Raw genomic sequence first — 20,575 nt, forward strand, 5'->3', positions numbered from 1 at the left:
CCAACCGATTCACCACACTGAAACTAAAGAGGTTGTGTCATTCCTGCATGTTAAACTCTAATTCCACTGGGCCTGAGCTATTTTCCATGCAAAGTCTTTAATCCCTCCAAGTCAGCTCATGTAAACTGGCGGTAATCACTGTACAGCATCTCCTTCACTCTCTCCATATTTACCTCACTTTTTTCATCTGTCTCACCATCTGTCACTCATCGCCATTTTCATCTCGCTCCGAGCGCTCCCTCACATTGCTCTACCTTGCTGCCTCATTTTAATTCAATTTAACATGCTCAATCTGTGTTACGTGAGTGAAATTGTCAACACTCGGAAGACCCGTACAAAACTTGCCCCCCCCCCCCCACCCATTGCTCTCACTTTCAGACTGCTTGCAGCTCGGTGTCATGCAGTATTAAAGAAAAGATAATTACAATGTCTCCTCATCTGTCTGCCTGTGACGTGAGGACAAGCCGAGATGTGAGCAGAACGTTTTAAGCATGTGAAGAGTAAATCATCGCCCCCCTCTGTTTGGGAGACAAGCCTGAAAACATACTGGAACAAAGCCGACAAGAGGCTAACTGTCAAATCATTTCTCCATGGAGGGAAAAAAACAACTGCAGGGAACAAATTCCACTTTAGTCTCCAACTTGATGAGCTGTAACATTCTTGTTGGACAATTTAAAATCATGGAGATTTATCTCCTGTTTGTAGCAGTGGATATTGATTCAATGTGGAATTTAAGGCCAGGCCAAGAAAATGTTTCAGTTTTTTTACTTTTGTGAAAACACTAACAAAAAATATCTGTCCAGATAAATGTGGCATATTTCCACAAATAGGATGTTAGTCATCGCTTCCTAAAATAAATGTGTGTGAGAACAAGTCAACTTTTCTGATGTTGATAATTTGAATGAATCTTGCTGTGACTGGATTCAATTCATTAAAACCCTGTTTACACAACAACGTTTTTAGGTGACAACTGACGATTTTTGTTGCATTTTAGGTGCTTGTTTAGATGACAAAAGTGGTCAAAGTCACTGAAAAGGCAGCTTTTTCAAAACTGCTCTAAGGTGGAACCTTTTGAAAATGCCCCAACTCGGTTTTGAAATACTGCTACTGCGCATGTGCACCATGGTCAGAGTAAAAGGTTCTTCTGCACATGCATGACGCATTGCAAAACTTTGTAAAAATAAAAGCAAAAGTGGAATCAAATCAAGGACAGATTCAGCAACTGCACAGCTTATGTTTCACCCCAAGGTTTGTCAAAAATACTTCTCTCACTGAGCTGTTTAGAATTAGAATAAATATCAAATGATGTTCTCATCCATATCATGAGGTGTGCAAGTAAACAATTTCTTGTATTTGGCTTGATACCAGAGTTTATTAATGGGATCTATATGAATCATTTGTTTGGAGGGGAGGGGGGGGGCACCTCTCATTCTGTGAGGCCGTCTACTTTTTTCTATATTATATTAATTGATGCTGCAGTCTAGTTTATTTCAAACTTGCCTTTTCTAAAATATGTTCCACAGTTCAGATGGTATATCAATGTTTTGTTTTGTTTTTTTCTTCTTGTTCTAATATAAGACGTTTAATAGAGCTTGTTTTCAATTGTAGAGGCCAGGAGACAGAGGCACCTGATGCTGTGATCATGGTGAGCTTGCAGGAGGAGCCGAGGGATTCACTTTTAATTAAGAATATTTTAATTCAGATCAAAGGCCAACATACGGTCTCCTCTTACTCCTCCTCCTCCTCCAATCCCCTCTCCGATTTCATGCTGACACTCCGGTCCGTCATCGACTGCCACCTCCTCGATTCCTCATCATTTGTTCATCCATCTATCTTCTTCCTTTTCCTCTTCCCACCCCCCTTTCACTTCTCTCTTCACATCACCTCCATCCATCCAGCCAACTCCATCTCATCCTTTTCCCACAGTTTTCTCTACCATTTCATCATCTTTCTTACATTCCCATCAACGCTTTTCCCTTTGGCTCCGCAACGCTTCCTTCCCTCTCCCACTCCCCCTCCCCAAGTTGTGTTTTTCCACATCAAAAGGCAACTACTATATCACCAATCGTCTGTGGCGAGACAATTTAGGTGAGAGGAGGGAGGATGTGGGGTGGGGATTTGATGTGGAAGACTATATCCAGAGGCAAATCTGAAAGAACGAGTATGGGAACGTTTCTTTTCTGTGCAAAAAAATAAATAAATGAATGTGTGTTTGTGTGTTTTGGCGTGAGTAAGATTAAGAAGAAGAGTGGCAGATATGTGAATAACGCTTGATATACAGTTCAGAGAGAGAGAGAGAGAGAGAGAGAGCGAGGAGGTGAAATGCAGCGCGAAGTGAACCAGGAGGTGGAGGAGATGAAAGGAAAGGAGGAGCGAAAAGACGTTTTGGGAAAGAGAGAGAGTGAGGGGGGGGGGGGGGGGGCTATGGCCAAAGGAGGGAGTTAATTCAGAGTCAAGCTCCTCCAAATCATAGGAAACAGGAAGAAAAGTTGCAGTCAGAGGCGATTGACAGATTGAGCAAGACATTTGCACAAACATACAGAATGAAAAGAAGGAAAGCAATTAAAAGTGTAATAATAAAAAAAAGAAGACAAGGCAGCCTCTGGGTTGATGAAGTAGTTGGGACTGGCAGTCACGCTGCATTATGAGAACACTTTTATGCACACTTACTCACACTGACGGGCAGAAAAATAATTATCGTGGTTATACCAGGAAGCAGATACATGGAGCTGCTGCAGCACACACAGGCAAACAAGCACAACCAACTGAAAGAGTGTGTGTGTGTGTGTGTGTGTGTGTGTGTGTGTGTGTGTGTGTGTGTGTGTGTGTGTGTGTGTGTGTGTGTGTGTGTGTGTGTGTGTGTGTGTGTGTGTGTGTGTGTGTGTGTGTGTGTGTGTGTGTGTGTGTGTGTGTGTGTGTGTGTGTGTGTGTGTGTGTGTGTGTGTGTGTGTGTGTAAAATGAAGCAGACACAGGAAGCAAAACTATTTGAACGTTCAGCTGAAGTCCAAAACAAACAACCCAAAAATGTAAAAACGTATTTTTACCTTCTAAAAAACTAAACAACTGGATATCTTCATTATGTTGTTGAAAGAACAGCTGATGCAATAATGGTCAACACTGCACTGTCCCCACTTTTATTTTATTTTTTTAAAAATAAGCCTTCCATATGTTTTGCTTTCGCCCCAAAAACCAGCACATGGTGCAGTTCGTAATGGCCGTTGCAGGTTGCAGGTCCCATTGGATGGATTAAGCATCTTGCATAGCAGCTGCTTCCATTAGTGTGTGAACGTGTGTGAATAGGTGAAAGTAATTAACAATGTGAAGCACTTTGGGGTTATGTTTGCCATTCACCATTCAGGATAAAAAAAGATAACCATGTTGTTTGCTTGAAGCAATCACCTTTTTACTTGATATATTTGCATTACTTACAATTATAAGTAGTATGAAGTAGATGAAGTTGTAGAAGGAATGGGCATCCATCACATAGTACATGATCTCCACCCAGCCCTCCAGAGTGATCACCTGCAATAAAATGAAAGGGTAGTTCACAGTCGTGAGGCTGGGAACAGAATAAAACAGCCGACGTGGCACTGCAATGTCCGGAGGGGGAATAACCCACCATGCCTGTGAGGAGATATTTCTATGATTTCTAGAAGTATACTAGTCTCAATGTAAACTATTGAATTATAGAATTCTGGACCAGTTATACAAGTTGTTGTGATTGAATCCAGATGTATGGACCATGATGTCAGTTAGATCAGTTACAGTATGTGGAACAGCTCTGTAAGATGTCTCTTGAGACGCCAACTTAGAATATATAAGACACCACTGAAGGAGACAGTTTGAGTCCTTCATCTTGCATGCACAAATCTTCCAGATCTGTGACCATTGAAGACATTGAAGAATGATTGCTCCCTCCGAGTCCTCTTTACCAAGACAAGAGAAATCAACCTATCACCACTTTATGTTAGTGGTATACCCATAAATTCAAATGTGAAAAATATCATCTGTAAACTTCTGCAGGGCAAGACTTTGGCCTTGTTGGAGCCTTTGCTGGTTGCTTGGCAACTGTTTCCAGCTGAAAAAGAATTGCACCCATAACCCTCAGTTAAAAGATCCAATTGTGGCTGCACAAGTTGTTTTTCTGCAGATTAAACAAGTTAATTAGCGAGCCGTTTTGTGAGGTCAACTTTGGACGTAGACACTTCAGCCCTTTCCTGAGCTAAAAAGTGACAAGCTAGATGAAGCACAATGATACTTAATCTTCATCAAAGGGTCACTACATGATAAATTGTGCTATTATATAAAACTAAATAAATAAATAAATAAAAAGCATCCATGTAACATTTAATTGTAGTAAATTCTGTACATAAATTAAAAATAATTTGGTATATATTAAAGCTTGTGAAATGTTATCCACTATGAAGGCCGCCATTGTTAATTTTTTTTTCATCTACTCGCACGTGTGCAGAAGAATAATTTACTATGTCCGTGGTGCACATGCACATAGCAGCCTTTTTGCTACGTTGCGTTTTGCCCCTTTCCTTGGATACAGTAGAGCATTTTTTTTTTAAAGTTCCACCTTGGAAGCCATTTTTCAAGAAGTTGGTTTTTCTGTCGCTTCGACCATTGTTGTCATGTGAACAGACACCCGAAATGCAACAAAAGGTTTCTGTTGTCACTGGAAAACGTTGCACAAATGGGCCTCAGATCAATTTGTTGCTATGCTCACCTGAAAGATGACGATCCAGGCGTAGGCAATGTTGTCAAAGTTGATAGCGCCTTTGTGGGGGTTGCTGTGTCCGGTGCGGCACTTGGTGTAGTACTTGTTCCAGTTGACACAAAGCCCCGCTATACTGACGCTGCCATTCACCAGAGGCTCGGGGCTCAAACCCAGCGACTGACGGTACAGGACGTCATCCTTGTCCAGGCAGCAGTTCTTGCCTCCCTCGCGGCGGGCCGGAACGTCGGCGCAGGACATGATGCCGTTGTCCACGGGCAGGGAGCAGATGAAGGGCCTCTCGTCGTCCTCGTCAGCCATGTAGTAAGGCCGGGGGAGAGTGATGCCGGTGTTTCTGTAAGAGATGAGGAAGAAGATAGAAACTAAATGCATGCTTTGGTCTCATAAATGAAATAAATACATGTGAAATGGCTCAAATGGTCGCAAAAAGGCTGGGCAAATTGGTGTATGGAGACTTTCCAACTTGATATCTCATGCTCTGTCTGCGCCTGAGTGGGATTTGCATGGGTAAAAAAGTTATTATAGAATTGGATTTCAATTAAATGTCCACAATTTTACATCTGTTTTCAAGTTTTATGAACTGGCTTGAAATGTGAATATGGTCAACAGACTGTCTGTGCTCAGGCGGTGATGGACTGTCTCCTGGTTGCACCTTGACTTGACCAAGAGCATTGATGAAACTCAATTCTTGCACGGCTCCTTTGCGGCCTCAGTGGCTCCGAGCAGTGCTGTTGTGTAAATGGGCACCTTAAATGCAGCAAAACATTTTAGTTTTCACTTGAAAAAACCTAAAACACAGTACACTGTGCATTACTGAACAGAAGTCATGCTGCAGAACTGAAATCTGAAACATCTCCAACTGATCATGAAACAAAATGATTAAAATAGTCCCAAAAAAATCCACTTCCTCTGGACTTGACAGTCTCACATGGAATAGTAATGTTTCAGTGAGCATCGATATTCTGGTATTAAAAAAAAAAAAGAGCATGGCTGTTTGTCCTTCACAGCTTTTTAAACCCTTGAGTGGTGAGAGATATTTGTAATGGTAAAATTGAGAGAAACAACCCTCGATCAGTGGGAGCGACAGTGCAGCTAACTTATATTTGATAGACATTTTAATATTGATTCTCAAAGATGACCGACTGACTATTTTGTGTGTACCCCGCTATTGTGTATCTGTGGTTTGTTGTGATATGCCAAACACTGTTTGGTAATATCCTACACATTTTCCTGCACTCTGATAAAAAAATTTAAAAAAACATGAACGTTTTCTGAAACAGAAATGCCAAAACGATGCATTTTCACTTGAAAAGTCATGTAAACAGGGTCTAAAAGTGGTATAAAACCATATAATACTAAGAAATGAACAGCAGTGTTGCTGAAGGAAGAGAATGTCAACCAGCATTAAGGTGATAGGAAAGAAACAAGAATACTAAATGAAGTCAAGGGATGAAGGTGGGGAAGAAAACTGTAAAGACGACGTGACTTCAGAAGAAGAGAGCGATAAAAAGGCATCAGCGAAAGTACCGCCACTGGTCTCGTCATTACTCGAAGAGAAAGGGTGAGGTTAAAGACTTAGATTCTCTGTGCAGTTTAGTCTGAGAGTGAGATGCTATTTAAAGGGCAGACCGGAAAAAGAGAAATGCAGATGAAGACAGATGCCGGTGAGCAATTACATCTGACCTGATATTTGAGAGGCTCAACAAACGCAGCGTTGCGCTACCCTGTCTCTCACCGCGACTTTCATCGAGTCTCTCCTGGTACTGTGCCAAGATGAAACGATGTGGGCCCACTGACATGATTTGTAGCTATTAAATGTCAGGTTTTATGCTCAGGTTATGGATATTTTTGACCAGGCTACTGTTTTCTCACCCTTTTTGTCATAATGTCAACAAATACTGGTCAAATGCATTAAGAGGTAGTTATCTCTCAGAGTCGATGTTACCAGACTTTTTTATCCAAGTGGCTCAAATGCAATGAAATAGAAGAGAATAGAAAAGGAATACTTTAATAATGAAAGGGGTAAATTCCTATATATCAGAGTTTTTTTGACTGCAACATGCATTTTTACCATGATAATACATTGTGTGTTTACATTCACAATTTTCCAGGATATGGTGGTTTTCAAAAAGAACTCTGGCTAAGAACTGGTTTTAATTCATTTCAAACAATAAGTGTATTTTTGTGTTTCTATGAGTACAGCAAACTCTGTGTATATGACTTCAAGCAGGTGCACATTGAACTAATGGGGATGTCCATATTACCAGAATCCAGGGACTTATCCTGAAAAAATACCTTACGCAACCCTCACCGTTGACAACATAATTTCCCCTCTTCAGCCCAACAGATAATTTCACCTGTCACGCCATGGCGTTGTTCTCTTCCTCGCCTGACTGCTGAAGTCTCTTCCTACTGTTTCAGGAGCTGCACAGTTTGCAAAGTTTAATCAGCCAAATAAAAACTCCTGTTTAACTCCTGAGGGATTGTTTCACAGGTCCTTCTTACTTGACGGTGTAATTACATGACAAGTACCACCAGCAGTTTCTTTCCTGGCCGAGAAAAAGTAACAAGCTACCTGTGCCAAAGCAGCCAGGAGGGACATTTTCTGGCTTTATTCCTAAAATGAATAGATTCTTGAATTTATACGGTGTTGTATTACCATCTAAAAGCTGGTTTTGGTGTGTTATGCTTCTTAACATGCTGTCAGGCAACAATACTTTTTGGATTCGTTGTGCCTATTGTTGAGATTCCATACTGATTAGTACAGCTTCTTCACACCAATAAATACATGCTCAACGTGAGGCTGGCTAAGTTGCATCCTAAAGACAATGAAAAAGCCTCCCACTCACTGCCTGGCTTATTTTTGAGAGGTAATCATCTCGATATTTCACTCTACCCAACACTCCGTCTATGTTTATGTGACCTCAAATCACTATAAAAATCGGCCAAAAAACTGTGCAGTGCAATCAAGACATCATGAATGTGACAGTGACATTATTCATATCAGATCATATATGGGTGACCCATGAAACATGCATGCCAACCCCCCCCCCCAAAAAACAACAACAAAAAAACAGCACGATAAATATAAATATGACGTCCACTTTAATAAGAAGTATTAAAATATAAATTAAAAAAATATATATAGCTAAATCAACTCTGGCTCAAAATGTATAAACTTTGGTAGATATTTTTAAAGAACTATCCCGGTGACTGAACTTTTTTCATACAATCAAATGAAAATAAGCTTATTACACTAGATTGTGTGAAAGTGTCTCATCAGACCTTTGGGATTCAGACATTCAAAATGTCCCCCTTCATTTTCATACCAAGCTATGATCTCCACCCTGAGGTATTGAAACTTTTCTTTTATTAATCTGGCAGAACAGATATGGCACATACATGGAAATTAATGAAAATTGGCTGCTACTAGACAATATCCCTAATGTTGGTAAATGACACTCTGGTGATCGCAAGTTTGGCATCGTGTTGGGCAGGTCGACGGATTAAACAAACAGTTCAGTTAATCAGAGTCTGTGTGTGTGTGTGTGTGTGTGTGTGTGTACATATATCAAAAATAAATAAATAAATAACAGAAAGATGTGTACAAACTAAGTACAAGTTTGAAGTTCATACTACTAAGTGCAAAGATGTGCACACCTCCAGACATTGAACAATTTGTAATGGTACAACTGATTGGGACTGGATGTGTCAGGCAGGGACAGTCTTATTTATTCATCTGACATTTCTCTTTTCTGACATCTAAAGAGCTCTGCAAGATGAGAGGCTATGAATGCCTTTGAGCCTTGTAAGGTTCATAAAAAGGTTATCAAATGAAAGGACGTGACTCCGAGAGTGACGTCAAATTCAAACTGCCAATGATTTCCCCAAATGTGACCGAGGCAGAAATGTCCGTCGAATAGTAGGAAAGTGTGATGCCTTTAAAGAACTTGCAGGTAGCTTTTATAAGTCAATAACTGGTGAGCGACTTCCTTTAGCGTCCGCCATTGCTGCTCGTAAGAAAAGATGTTAAAGTAAGGTTCACAAAAGGTGTGATACTTCGAAGTTTAAACAGCGTTTGCCAGAACAGCTATGGATGTTATAACATCTACTATTTTTGCCAGTAACAAGGCACGCCAAAGGGAGCTGGTCACAGGTCAACAGGGACACCAGTTAATCCAAAACACTGGATCTCACTCATTAGTTTAACTGCTCAGGGCGTAACAAGGAGCTGTGCTACATGCTACACGCTAAAGCGTTTCGGGGCTCACACACGAGTGATGCTATACATGATTAAAGTATGACTAATAGTCTGAGTAGAAGTGAATCCTCTTCTAATCCCACAGATGGCAGTTTGATGCCACGTGTCACCCTGAACATTTGTCATGGGTCGCCTTTGCTCTATGATTGGACGTGCATACACCCATCCATCTGAACTCTGTATACATTTTGTCTGTATTCATGTCCGTCTCCTGGAAAAAGTGTGGAAAACAAGATCACAAGAAGTGAACACCAGAGATGGCAGACGTTTTTGAAGAGCATCCACAACTGTGCCTAACTGAATATCAATGTGCGGCTGTTGCCATCATAGCTATCATTGTTTTTTCTTCTCTTAAAAAAGGACTCTACTCATTCCCTTGGTACTTGATCCATATTTTAAGTTACATTATAACTTGGATGACCTCTTTCAAGCCACTAGCATTTTGTTCTTATCTCTATAAAAAAAATATCCTATTATTTGTGTCTTCTCACTGACCAGATGTACAGGACCACAAACATTAGATGGGAGAGCAAAAAAAAAAAAGTGACTATCCACTTTCTTACCATGCTTCCCCTTCACCACTGGTTCACACACATGCACATCGTCATCATCGGTGGGTCCCTTCTTGTGTGTGTGACAAAACCAACATCCACTGACAGCACACATTACAGCCTCGCTCATTATCAGATTGGACACGGACTGTGTGTCTCTGTGTGCCGAGGTGATTATGTTCGCCAGCAGACAGTGTCAGACAGACAGCAGTCATTTCACACTTGAAGAGACATTGGACTCCTGACAGTGGAGACGCCTGCTGAGGGGTGTACATTGATTTTATAACTCTTGCTCTTGTTCCTGGAAACTGTTTCACAGGCGTCACATACTCTGTTAAAAATTCACATATACAACTATGTATTTGTGTGTGTGTGTGTTTTCCCAATGTTGGATGGTATTATGGAAATTAACTCAGGTGGATCAGTGAGCACCCTGTTATTACATTCCCTCTGCATCTCATCTCTGAATTGGTTACTATAGTGATGGGCTACCCCAAAGCCTCTGATCAGATCATTATTTTCTCTCCCTCCCTCCCTCCCTGTCTCCTTGGGCTCTGCCATACAAACCGCCAAGCATCCCACTCCTCTGTGCAGCCAAACGGGCCTAATCAAATGCTTGGCTGCGGATCCGGTCTCCGCGGGCTCTCACTCACCACCGACCGAATCCCAGTTATTGTCTGAGCTCTGTGTTTCCACAGTGGTATTAGCTGTTCTCTTAATCATAGACATATTTGGGAACAAACAACACCTGCTCGGCTTCAACCTCCCACTTCTGACTCGATATGTCCTTCGGCGGCAATTGTGATGATCCGTGACTGGTTTAATATAAATCAGCGGCTCTTCAAATGTGATGCATTCACATATGTCACTTTATTTCACCTTGAACTTGCTACCACAGTTTTTGAAGTATATTTTCAAAGATCTCATTCATGAGCTACAATATACAGCCAATGCATGGATGCATGGAAAGAAGCTGTAGTTCCCAAAGGAAACCAATGTAGGAACAAAGAGAACATGGGAACTCCTTACTGAGAAGCTTAAGCCTGGATTAATTACCTTTTTCCTGTGAGATAAGGTGCATTCATGCATAAAGACAAGTCAGGAATGGAAAAATGTATGACCGCGGATTCACAATTCTCACCTGAATTATATGATTCAGGGCAGAGGAGTCACATCACGACGTATTATCGTGCGCGTTACAAGTAATAGCATGGATCATCACAAGTCATTATGCACGGTCACCAATACTGTTCCGCGGTGTTGTGTGCCGCTATGTGCCATTGCACATCATCACTTTCTATCACCAATCTGTCAGGAATGTGGTGAATCGGGAATATTTGGTAAAAACAGTGGTGGACTGAGTAATGTGGGCCGTCTCCCAGGGCGCAATTTGTTAAGGAGCACACTGCACAAGAGAGAAATAGAGAGTCACCCCAAATCAGCTGCATGGAGGTGCAGGTAATCACCCTGGGCATAAAACAAGCTCAGTCCATGACTTCTTTACATATGGGTCCACACACCCAAGTTATTCTACCATCAGCTGCTGAACAGGTCACTCAAGATCGCTACACATCCAGAGCAGAGAGGGGGATGCTGCAGCGGAGCAAATGCTGTCATGCTCCATTACGCAACATCACACATCACAACAAATCGACACACTCAGTCGCGAACTTCTCGAATCCAGGCGATTCTTGATATTCTTGGAAGGTTTTTTGGCAGCCAAAAACATGCTCCATGTGCATAAGGAATGTCACGCACCGATACGCCCATTTTTGAACCGTATTTAAATGCATTACGTCACACAAAGAATGTCAGGAATGATGGGGGGAAAAAAAAAATTATAACTCATTGTGCCTTTGTGTGAACAGACCCATACATATCACCAATAGGTCACCGTCTGTCAAATAGACGACTCACTAAGCTTTATGGGTGATGTGTAACTGTACAAAATCAGTGAACACTCAAACTTGAATCCCTTTAAGATCAGCAGAAAATTGTAGTTTAGTAAAGAAACTGACATGTATTAGAGGTATGTTATACATGAGGCATAAAAAATGCAAACCAATACACCCTAAACATCACACTATATTTCAGCTATCATTTGATCTCGTAGGAGAACGGTGAAGGTGCCTCAGGAGGCAAGAACCTGTCAGGAAAATAAAAATGAACAGCTCCCCAAGATCACCACAAGTATTTTCTGGGTAGATGTTAAAGGTTACTGACATCTGAGTGACAGCTGGTGTTTCTTTTACTGCTCACAAACATGCATTCCTGATGCACAGAACCACAAACAGGAGCAGAGAGCATTTGCACCTTACTGATTCTGAAGCTACATGACAGAAATGTAATTGAATTTCTGGCACTTCTGCCAAAAATACACAATCCAAAGCTATTCTGATGCAGAACATTACTTCATGAAAAATGCCAGTTCGTACATCTTTCGGATTCAGTTGTCAAACTGTAAAGGTTGCAGACAGCAGGGAACGATGATGTACAGTAGTTTCCTGAAAGTAAGACCTTTGCCAAAAGACACTTTCCATCAGTTTGTGTATCTTACTTAAAATATTGTGTGACTTTTCATAGTTTTATACATATGTTTCGTGTTTATTCCACAATGGAATTGTCATTCCTTAGTAGTAGTGGAGAGAACACGAATCTGAGACCAGAGCCAAGAAATCAATGATGCAGTAGTGTAAGACGAGCACTAAAATCATGAGTCAGAAAAACACAGCAAATGGAGCCCATGGATTTTGCACATTTGAGTGTGTTTTGAATCAGGGGGGACTATTAAAAATGTAATAATGGTATTGTTAGTAATGGATTAAAGAACGCACTATGAGCTCCCTAAAAACCTTGGAGTAAAAGGTTTGAGTCTGACACCGATAATCCAGTGGGATGAGCAACTAATTTTCTCAAAGGGCCATATGAAAACATACCACTACTATTGATGGCCGAGACTGAAGGTGACATGAGTTTTGCTCAATAGTTTTAATGGATTTTGATTAACACAAAAGGTAGTGTTGGTTTGCGTCACTTTTTTCTCAGTCTTTCATTAACCATCTTTTTCACCATAAAAAGTGCTCAATCTGCTAACTAAGGTGCAACAAGACACAATCAATGATGCAATAATGGCCAACAGGGTGGAAAAATAGGACATGTTCAGATGGTGAATGGATTTCACTTGCACTTTCCCACTGAGTTAACAGCATCCAAAATGCTTTACAATGTTAATCACATTCATTCATTCATTCATTCATTCACTCATCAATGTTGCCATGGAATGTGCTCAAGTGTCAAATGTACTGTATTTAGTGTCTAGACACTAAATCAAAAACTGCTCCCAATTGATGTCTTGCTAAAGAACACTTTAACATGTGGACGTGGGTAAATGGGGAACCAACAACATTTCGATTGTAGACAAGCTATTCAAGTACCGATCGAGACACAACGACTCTAAGGGAAACACCATCGAAATAAAAGTATCTGTGAAAACAACAAAACCAAGAATCGAACAATTGCTTCTCTTGCCATAATCATGTTCTCTTCAGGAATGGCAGCAGTGCATTCCCCTAAAGCCTGAGGGTCCTTTATGACCTGCTGCAGAAGGGCATCTTGAGGAGAAACAGTATAACAAGTCACAGAGTTGACACATCTGGTGTGAACAGGATGTTTGGCAACTGTGACTTCTCCATCTGTGTCTGCACAGGGTGTGTTTTGAAGCAGCTTGGCGCCCAGCGCACACACTGTAGGTACCAAGAAAAATAAGAACTTGACAGAAACTTGTAGAAACTCAAAATTCCTGTGGTAATTGTAGGTCTAAGATACAAGAAAAAAACACACTTAAAGTCAGCTGGAATTTACCTCAGGTGCAATGCTCACTGTCACTGCAGTCTCCTCGACAACACACGGAGCCATCTGCTTTGTCTATTCTGTTCTGCCTTTAAAAATAAAAGTTGCCTAACAAAACGGAAAGCAATGCAGATCAATGCTGCAAAGTGTATCCTGCAAAAACAATCTGTCCAACTGATTTCCAAATGTATTCCTAAAACTAACTGATTAAAATCTGATCAAAAAGTCTGGTTTACATGTAGAGGTTTACCCAGACCAAGTTTACTGTCTTGTTGCAAACATTCACGCGTATTAGCTGAGCAAAACTCTTTTAAACATAAACATAATTAAATAGCTAAGTCATTAATTTTTTTTTACATAACATCTAGTATAGATAAAGATAACAGAGTGGTATATTTAGTAAAACTGATAAAACAGGAGTAACAGCTAAGAGGGCAGAAAAAACTATATATGAACAAAAAAACAAGTAAAATATATAAAATGACGTAGCGACAGGTCAACCCAAGGCCTGTCTGAATAAAAAATATGTTCAACTGCCTCATAAAAGTTTCACAGGAGGCGACAATACCGGTACGTAACTTTGGTACAAGAGATTGAAATGCACAGTCGCCATGCGTTTGTTCTTGGTTCTTGACTAATACTGTAGTATGAAAAAACACACCTTATTTGTAATTGATACATTTAGTGGCCGAACTTGTATTTTATGTGCCAAAGCTCGCTTTAGAAACCACTCAATTGCTGGAATCTCTGTCACTTCTCTCAAATAATGTTAACAGTTTGTCAGAGGTTTTTAATTAAGTGGCAGATTTGATTCTGCGATAATGATATTTGCTTTGTGCAAATTTGGGATTGCGTTCAGACTCATTATATCAGCTCTTGAGATAAAGAGCGAACCTTTAGTCTCTCTCTCCCTCTCTCTCGCTCATCTCCCTCTTGCTCCATGGAAATATCAGTGAATTGAGTAGATGGTGTAATTAATCTTTTGGAGTCACACAGAAGGGGGGCAGGTAATAAAAGGAAAGGTGACGGACCGTTTCACAGTCAAACTCAGCACTTACTTAAAGGCACATACACAAAGGTAAAAAAAGTATGTAGATGTGACACAAACTCCGACAGACTTGGACTGCATTTTCACCGAGAGTCTTAATGGCCATATAAGATTTTCTACATAAATGTTTTTTTTTCGGTTACACATATTTTATTGGTTACACATATTTTATCAAGTGACCCATATCTGATTCTTGCAATTACAGTAGCCTACACCGTCACGCATGCGTACTTGTAGTGCTTACAAACTTCAGATTACGTCTGAACAAAGCACAAATCGCAAAGTGGATGATGATGTTTTATGTCAGTGTCAGAGAAATTTGTCAAACATCGCTAGAATTTTTAGGCAGAAAATGAGTAAAAGGGCAGATTTGGATGGTACGCTTAAGCTGCAATTATTTCCTCCAGAAATCATGTGACCTCCTCAAATGACTGCTGTGCCAAACTTTGCTCCTGTTGGATAGCCTCCAGAAAATGTCTTCACTGTGTGACAAAATAAGATAGATGGTTGCCGATTTGATGACGTTAGAGAGGCGATGTTAAGAAACCTGATCAGCCCGGTTACACGGAAGTTGCATTAGCATATACCCAATCCATATCTGATATATTTCAACTTAAGAATGAGGGCGATAGCCAATCTCCAAATGTCTGAATGCATGCATCCATTTTCTGCTTACATTGTCTAAAATCCTATCTGATTTGTGCCACATAAGAATAAAAAAAAAAAAAAATGGAATTAAGTCAGATTACACTGACTCAGTTGAGACCTAACACCCTTGGAGTTGCAACGTCTCACACCTGTCCCCCCCCCCAACACAACCTGACAGTGCCGACGGTGACTCACAGTGTGAAGTTTTCCGTCGGGTAACATCGGTTCCTCAGGAGCCCCGCCCACAGCTGCACCCCGATGATGCCAAAGATGAAGAAGACAAAGAAGCAGAGGAGGAGTACATTCCCCAGCATGGGCAGAGTGTCCAGCAGCAGGTTGACCAGGATGCGCATACCTGCAGAGAAACGAGGAGAAACAACATGGTAAAATATTTGATCCACTTATATTGTAAAGATTATATCCATCTGTAACCACAGAGGGTAAATAAATGAAATGAAGGTGCTTTATTGATTCGTTCTGGGAACGTTCAGTCGTTTATTCCTTTTGCTTCACAGCAAATGAAACGCGAGTTTTAAAAATCTTTAGTCAAATGATTTGCATCCATTTGGACTGTTTTTGTATCTTGATGTTGACCGAGTCAGTGTGCTTCATCATGCTGTTGTGAATCATTTCTTTCATTTCTTTATGTATTTCTATTATATTACTGTATTTCCACCCTGTAGTGTCTCTGGCGCCATTTGCACTACAACAATTTCAAGAAAACAAACTTTCAGATCAAGAAATGTTTAGTTTGCGTATACAAACAAATACACACTCTCTCCGTGTATCCTCACACACGTGCTTTCTCACTGCTAATGCAGAAACTGAACACATCACACTGCTGTTTCCATATAAGCTGCTGCATTACCATAATTAACAGATCAATCACTAATCTCCACTCTAATCGTGATCACACGGCCCATTACGTCGGATCTGAACCCCATCGGGAATCTAAGTCAGGGGTTAAATGTCTATCTGTAAAATAGACGAGGATTGATGCGCTGTTTCGCTGAGTAATCAGAGTGAAATAGGCAGGCGTTCCAGGGACTTTCTTCAAAGGGGTCTCCCTCACACGTTTCATTTCCAAGACGCTGAGGGACACCGAGTATGACATTACCATCAAAAGGTAGAGCAGAATTAGAGATTTTACTTATTATTTCTGTTTGAACATTTGTAAATTGACTGGCTTGATGGGTGTGCAATCCATAAAGCAACCATCAAAAGGACATTGTCAGTTATTGTGAAGAAATGTTTGAGCTCTCATTTCGTCCTTTTCAGTCTACAGCTTCAACATGAAATCTTAGATGAACCGTAGGTTTGGCTAAGTTCCCATGTTTGATGTTAATAATTGATTTGTTGGTACGGAATACTTAAAACTCTGCTTTCAAAGGAAGTCACAGACTATTTTTATTTCAAAGAAGTGTTTTCGTTTGGATACATTTCTGATAATAACCTTGTTTGAGGCTTTTTAATCAGATGATTATTGGCTTTAACCACTCTCAACAATCTCATTCAGTTCAATTGGCTTGATTTGAATTAAAAGGAAGTTGCACTTGGGTGAACCACAGTAGGACTGGAGTCTCACCCTGGCAGATATTACACATCACAGAACCTGATCTCCTTTGAGGAAGTCGGATCAGACGCTTCATTTCCTCACATTGATTAAGTCCGTTTGAAGCGGGCGGTAGCTTATAGTGCTGCGATATCAAGCTAGACACCCCAATGAGGAAATCAATCAATTAATCAGCAGATATTCACCTCAAAATAAAGGAAAGTGAACACAGAAATGTTTCATTTAAGATTTGATCAAAAGATGACAAGCGGCTGAACTGTTTTCCTTCTTCATTTGAATAATTAGCTCATCGGTGTGATCCTGTGGTCGAACCGTGTATCGACTAAAGCAAACGGCGAACATTTGTTTTCAGTCAAAAAGGACATTTTTATGCCCTGAATGGTTTCTAGCAGATTGGGGGAGCAGCTGCAGACAAATCGCAGAAAATGAGTAGAGTGCCGACGGGATTAGACGAGAGAAAAAAAAAAAAAATCGAATGAAATGAGGGAGTGACGGATGGAGATGTGCTGATGACCGTTACCTTGGCTGCCAACGCGCCACTGCTCCCAGGGGGGAAATGTAGTAAATAAAGGGCCCAGTAGCTTTAAGCTGTGGCCGGTGGGACCAGGACATGGATAATTTCCATTAGCACCATTAACTGACTCTCCTGTTCATTTAACACATTTTCCACTGAGAGTGCAGTTGATTGTGTGTGTGTGTGTGTGTGTGTGTGTGTGTGTGTGTGTGTGTGTGTGTGTGTGTGTGTGTGTGTGTGTGTGCGTGTGTGTGTGTGTGTGTGTGTGTCCAAATTCGCTGGTGTGTCCATGTGCATCTGCAAGACTTAGTATTTGTATTTCTTGCCACCCTCAGGCGACTGGAGTAATCCTACTCATTGAGGCTGCTCTGAAAACCTGGGGTGGAATGTTCCTATCCAAGTTTTAGTGTGTGTGAGGGGACCGAGTTTGACCAGATTAAGAAAAGGAAATTAATAAAAAGTTCCAAATTATTCATTCATACGTACACGAGTTCTACATCAACCTAAACTCATCTCGTGTGGTCTTTCATTTTCTTTATTATTAGCATTAACATTATTGTGTGCTTTAAATGTTTATTCTTCTAATCTTGATATTAAAATAGTCATTTTGGTGCAGCATCCCTGGATGCTAGACCTGGTTTAGCTCTCGTCTCCCTTCAAGAAAGGATATTATTTAACTCAAGACTAGGACAAGTCTTAGACTTTGATTTCACCTCAGAGAAAGCCATTTCATTAAGTCCTGGTTTAAAATGTGATTTAGTCTAGAATTAGGCTTAAACCCTGAATGTGAAACCAGGCCAAAAAGACTACAATCATTCTGGGAAAATACCCCTGTCCCACAAAGTTTTCCTGCTTCAGCATTCAATCCAAAGGCACACAAATATGGTTAACTTTTCCCAAAGGGGGGGGGGGGGCTGCCCTGCACTTTGCAAGCAACTGCTGTTAGCAATATTATGTATTATCAAACTTATTTATGAGATCCTAACTCACACATTCCCAAGTACTTATATGAATTCCATTTACTCACACAAACCACCAGCAGCCAAAAATATCTGGCCTGCATTTCCAAAACAACAAAGACTCCAACAAGTGCATCGTTTTCAAGTTTGAATATTCCTAATGGCCCACCAGGCATTCGGCGATGGGCCACACACCTGAACAGAAGATCTATGGCAGAGGAAACGCTCTCCTCCGGGTAGATCAACAAATAATTTCATCCATACAATTGTGTACTTAGTGGGTCAATAAGACAACAAAGGTAAAAAGAGCATTTTGAGTGTTTGCATCAAACTGTTCTCTACATGCCGGCCTGCTTGGTTGCATCACAAAATCTCACCACCCACCAGGGGCCTGGCATGGAAACTACGGCATCCCCAAGGCATCTCTGTGTATGGCAGAAATTGAATCAAACATTTCAGAAATGAAAACAGAAAAATAAACCAATTTCCAGAAGGTCATTCTGATATAAACAGGGTCTCAGAAGGAGTCAAGCTCCATTGAAACACCTTCATTATGTCACGCCCACAAATACCGTCATGCATGTAGGGCAGCAACAAAGGGTCTCCATCTTGTCTGTTCCGGGCCAGTTTCTGAATGGTTCCCCAGGAGTTTTTGAAGGTCTTGAGCTCCACTTCCACGTAGTCTTGTGTTGTCCCCGTCTGCATTTCCGTGCTGGTGATGCTGCCCTGCTCTGACAGACCATGGCCTTCACATGACGTTGGTCTCCATGCTCCCTCAGTTACATCAGGTGAGAAGCTATTGGTTGGAGATGGTCTCAGGCTACTTTTTTTAATGGAAGGTGGACAACTCGTGAAGTACTATAGGCTATACTTACTATTGAATTATGTACATACATTTGAATATTTATTGATTTGAGAAGACCCTGGTCTACTTACAGGTTTCTGGATCCTTCTAATTTGTGCCAGATTGCCTTTGTATTTAAAAACGTTCTTCTCAAACAAAATCCATTTGCTTGTTTATTTCGCACTGAAATGCCCTTAGCAGTAGTCACACTAACAATTGTACCAGCATTTGCTTCAAACAGACTGCAACATATCAAGAATAAACACACATTAATATTACTTTGGCAAAGCCAGTTCATTTTAGAGTTTTGTTTCAACCAATGGTGGGAAGAATGAAACTGTTTGGAAACATAACAGTACAGGTTTTGGAGTCAAAAAAGGATTCAAATATAGTGTGTGTGCTTGTGTTTGTTGGATTCAAGGTCTTAGAAAAATCGGCTCATTCAGAACAATCTCTGAGAACCTGTACATCTAAATGAAAGTCCACCGTGATGTTATCAAGAAAGCAAAGAGTAATTTCAAAAGTGAGTTGCAATTGTTTAGTTGTTGTTCTTTCCTACCAAATCAAATCACTTCCCTTCTCTCATCTTCCTCACTTTAGGGATCGTCCCTTCGCCCCTTTTATCTCTATTCATCCAGTAACTCCCTCCATCCCTTACACCTCTTTGGGTCTATCCATCATCATAATAACCTGCTCATATGAGTCCCCCTGCATCTCTTCTCTCATCATCCCTCTCTTCCTCTCGTCCATCTTTGACTATACCTCATGGAGCTGGATAATCCCTTCTTCATTCATCTCTTTTTCTTTCTCCTGTTCTTTTTTTGTCCCTTCTAACCCAAATGCTGCCTCATTATTGAAATTACGCTGAATAAACCAGAGAGAGTGGTGCGTCAATCCGGTGCAATGGGATTTCAATTGCTAGCCTCCTCTCTCTCATACAAAGTGTTTTTTTCCCCCCCTGTGTAGCCTCATTTTTTGCTTGTTTCTAAACTAAACACGTCTCTATCTGACTCCATTACAGATAAAGGAATACATTTCTTTTTTAATGACAGAAAGCATCGTCAGTGAATAGAAAAGTCTCCTCTGCTCAGCGAACCACCAGATTACAGCTGTAAACATTGTTTAGGCTCAAATTAGTCACTGTTTATGTTGCATTTTGACGGAGAGCTGTACATAACAAGCAATTTGTGGGTAAATTAAGTCTATCCAGCACACAGACTCTACTTCCCATTAGGGATGTAATGAAAGTTGAAAACAAACTTTTGTTTTGTGTAATGTTGAACATTTGTCTTGCTGGACAAGTGACTCCAATCTTAACAAGCAAAGTGGAATGTGTCTTGCACTCAAGAAATAAGACCCTTTGATAAAGGGTTGTTTGCACTAATCATTTAATCTTTAGGCACATTTTTCTTTAAAGATTTGTTTCTAATTTGTCTTTTTGCTGAAGCATCCCAAGATCCATTTGAGAAGTTTACCTCTCCCAGACTCTTTCACTATTCACAAAGCTGAAAGTTGGGTTCATCAGACAAGACGACCTCCCACCTTTTGGCCAAGCCTGAACTTGGTCCCGTTTGCTTTGTCATTCA

General features: G+C 40.7%; 1 protein-coding gene across 1 annotated transcript in view; it reads right to left on the reverse strand.

The window, feature by feature from the left end:
* Window positions 1-20,575, reverse strand: part of LOC308148871 (voltage-dependent T-type calcium channel subunit alpha-1I-like) — a gene marked incomplete at its 3' end in the record, with an annotated part of 170,601 nt that overhangs the window by 87,190 nt on the left and 62,836 nt on the right. Inside the window, exons 5-7 of the mRNA XM_080520411.1 lie at window positions 15,295-15,454; window positions 4,734-5,076; window positions 3,431-3,523 (exon numbers count right to left, since the gene is read on the reverse strand). Of these exons, the coding sequence (XP_080376537.1) occupies window positions 3,431-3,523; window positions 4,734-5,076; window positions 15,295-15,454 (596 nt within the window). The remainder of the gene's footprint in view (window positions 1-3,430; window positions 3,524-4,733; window positions 5,077-15,294; window positions 15,455-20,575) is intronic.

Source organism: Blennius ocellaris (genome assembly GCF_963422515.1).
Source record: "Blennius ocellaris genome assembly, chromosome: 3".
Classification (NCBI taxonomy): Eukaryota; Metazoa; Chordata; class Actinopteri; order Blenniiformes; family Blenniidae; genus Blennius; species Blennius ocellaris.